This window comes from Olea europaea, chromosome 15, assembly GCF_002742605.1.
Source record: "Olea europaea var. sylvestris chromosome 15, O_europaea_v1, whole genome shotgun sequence".
Taxonomy (NCBI): domain Eukaryota; kingdom Viridiplantae; phylum Streptophyta; class Magnoliopsida; order Lamiales; family Oleaceae; genus Olea; species Olea europaea.
In genome coordinates this window covers 6802024-6804523 of record NC_036251.1, presented here as the reverse complement: position 1 = coordinate 6804523, position 2500 = coordinate 6802024, and the positions used below count along the sequence as shown (strand labels likewise).

General features: G+C 32.6%; 1 protein-coding gene across 1 annotated transcript in view; it reads right to left on the bottom strand.

Moving 5' to 3' along the window:
* Positions 1-798: 798 nt before the first annotated feature.
* Positions 799-2500, bottom strand: part of LOC111411159 (importin subunit alpha-4-like) — a 7700-nt gene continuing 5998 nt past the window's right edge. Inside the window, exons 7-8 of the mRNA XM_023041717.1 lie at positions 1193-1196; positions 799-1089 (exon numbers count right to left, since the gene is read on the bottom strand). Of these exons, the coding sequence (XP_022897485.1) occupies positions 799-1089; positions 1193-1196 (295 nt within the window). The remainder of the gene's footprint in view (positions 1090-1192; positions 1197-2500) is intronic.

Below are 2500 nucleotides of genomic sequence, written 5' to 3'. Positions count from 1 at the left end.
AGAACGATCGTCCATCCTCACCCCCATGTCTTGTCTTTCTCTTCAACTCAAATAATTTTCACCTCTCACTTGTTTTTATAATATCTTTCGATAAAGTTAAAGGCCAAGATGGAGACATAAATAGAGTAGGTATTCGATGTGCCAACCTTTTTAGCATAAACCTAATTCTAAAAGCATATCCTTTCCAAGTCACTTGATTGAATGTTAATACTCCCTATGGAGATGCCATAATTACTTGGACATGCTTATTTAGTAGAATAGCATATCAAGATATAAAGAAGTCTCACGTCTACATGATTGCGCCTTGCATCAAGGAAACTAAGTCCAAAAATGTTGTCTTTTCAAAGGGGCATTACTTTAACATTTTTTCAATAAATAAATTCTAGGTATAATTTAACAGCTTTCTCCTTATTAATACTTAGAATTAAGTTAAATGACCACATTATTTGACACATCTCTCACAATCGAGGTATATGTCCCGGGTGAATAAAATAATACCGACCTCCCCATGTAAGTGAATGTATCAACCGATGTGTCAAGGTTTGTGGTTATGTGACATGACCCTAATACTTATTTGATCATACCTAAAACTATTATTTAAATAACATATAAAGTAGAAACCACAATTATTACATGAACTTACAATTTTCTTTATTTTGAAGGAAAAAACTTGTTGTCGATTTGAAGTTCTTTGCCTCGGGTCAGCAGATGGAACACAGTCAGTGCAATGGACACGGTGATATCACGAACTAACAAAGCAGAATGGATAGGGACAGCTTCCGATGACAGGCCCCCTACCTACAATGTGGCCCTCGACGACAGGCCGCCCCACCTACGAATGGTGCCCCTGTCCATCTGGGACCACATGTATAGCATATCTCCATTTTGAATCACAAAAATAGTGAGCTTTTGTATATATTTTTGAACCACGACACAAATAGACCCGGATGCGCATGTCATTAGCACATAAAGGGAGTAGTTGCTTTCTCGGCGTAGTATACTACACCTCGCGTTTCCACCCTCTTTTGAGTAGAATGGCATACTCTCAGGAATAGAAAAATAGGCACGAATGGAATTTCTCGGTAAATCCTACGTTATACAGTAAGGTAGGTAATCATGTTTTTTTGTTTTCAATTTTGAAAAAAATACTAAGAATTCCTAGAAAAGTTTTTTAAAGTGTGGACCTTATTACCTTTCTGCTAAAAGATATTAAAGATACATAATACAAAATGACAAGATGTGCATGGGGCACACCCCTAACGGACGAGACAACAAAGCCATAATAAGTTGACAAAGTAAGATTATGACACCAAATTGACTAATGTCATTGAGTTTGGAGGGAAGATGGAGTGTCATTCTATGAAAATTATATTATTGCTACAACAAAAATAACAAGATATTTATTCCATTCAAGGATACAACTTATCTTTAAAATCATCGGAAATGCAAATGATAATTTAACAAATTTCTTAGACAGACCCCATAATTTTTTACACCAAAATGCTATAAATATTGAAGTTTGAAGGCCATTATTGCTCATTTTCAAAATTGAAATGGAAATTTTTAGTGAACAAAATTCAAGTTGAACCTCAAGAAATGTAGAAAAAGCTACTTGATGTTCCATTCCCAAGTGAAATTATATAATTTCGTATACTAAGGATGTAACATATAGAACCTCAAATTTCAAATTGTATTGTAAGACGGTGCAAGTTTGGTGGTGATCCCTACCTGAATAACAACATATAATAAAGTACAAGAGGGAGGCAAACAAGTAGCTTTAGCTCTAGATTTACATCAAGAGACGAGATGAAGAAAAACTAATACAATGGTATCCATACTTAGAAAAACAAGGAAATAATTTGTATGCAATATTGCACATGACATACTAGATTTTAAATATTTATTCTTTAAGAATGTGTAACGATATATTATCAAACAAGACATTTGGAAGAAAATAAAGGATATATACACACAAATCATATTGTCATAAACATGCATTACACAAAATGCTTCAAGAGAAAACAAGTTGTTCATTACAATATTAAAAGATTGTATTAATTGAACAATTGCAAAAGATAAATGAATCCGTTGAAAAAATAAAAAATAAAACAAAAGAGGCAAATTATATGCAAAAAGAAAGAAATGTATAAACTGGATAGTCTCCAACAACTATGCTTTTACATGAAATCAACTATGAAATTCCTTAAAAATCAAACAAAAAGCAATATTTTCTCAGTATTTTCTTCACAAGAATCGATCAAATAGAGTTTAAAGATTCAAACTGAAAAAAATGAATCCCCTTAAGATGATAAAGCTAATCCTAAAATTCACCAAGCCGATAGGATAATTCAAACATTTTGCTCGTAATTTAATACTAAAAGTGCAGCGACAGATAACAACATTACATTCGCAATTAAGCCTACATACATATCAGATCAAAAACTAGATAGATGGCAAAGAGAGACAAATACCAAAGTCTTAAAAAAAAAAAAAAAAAAAA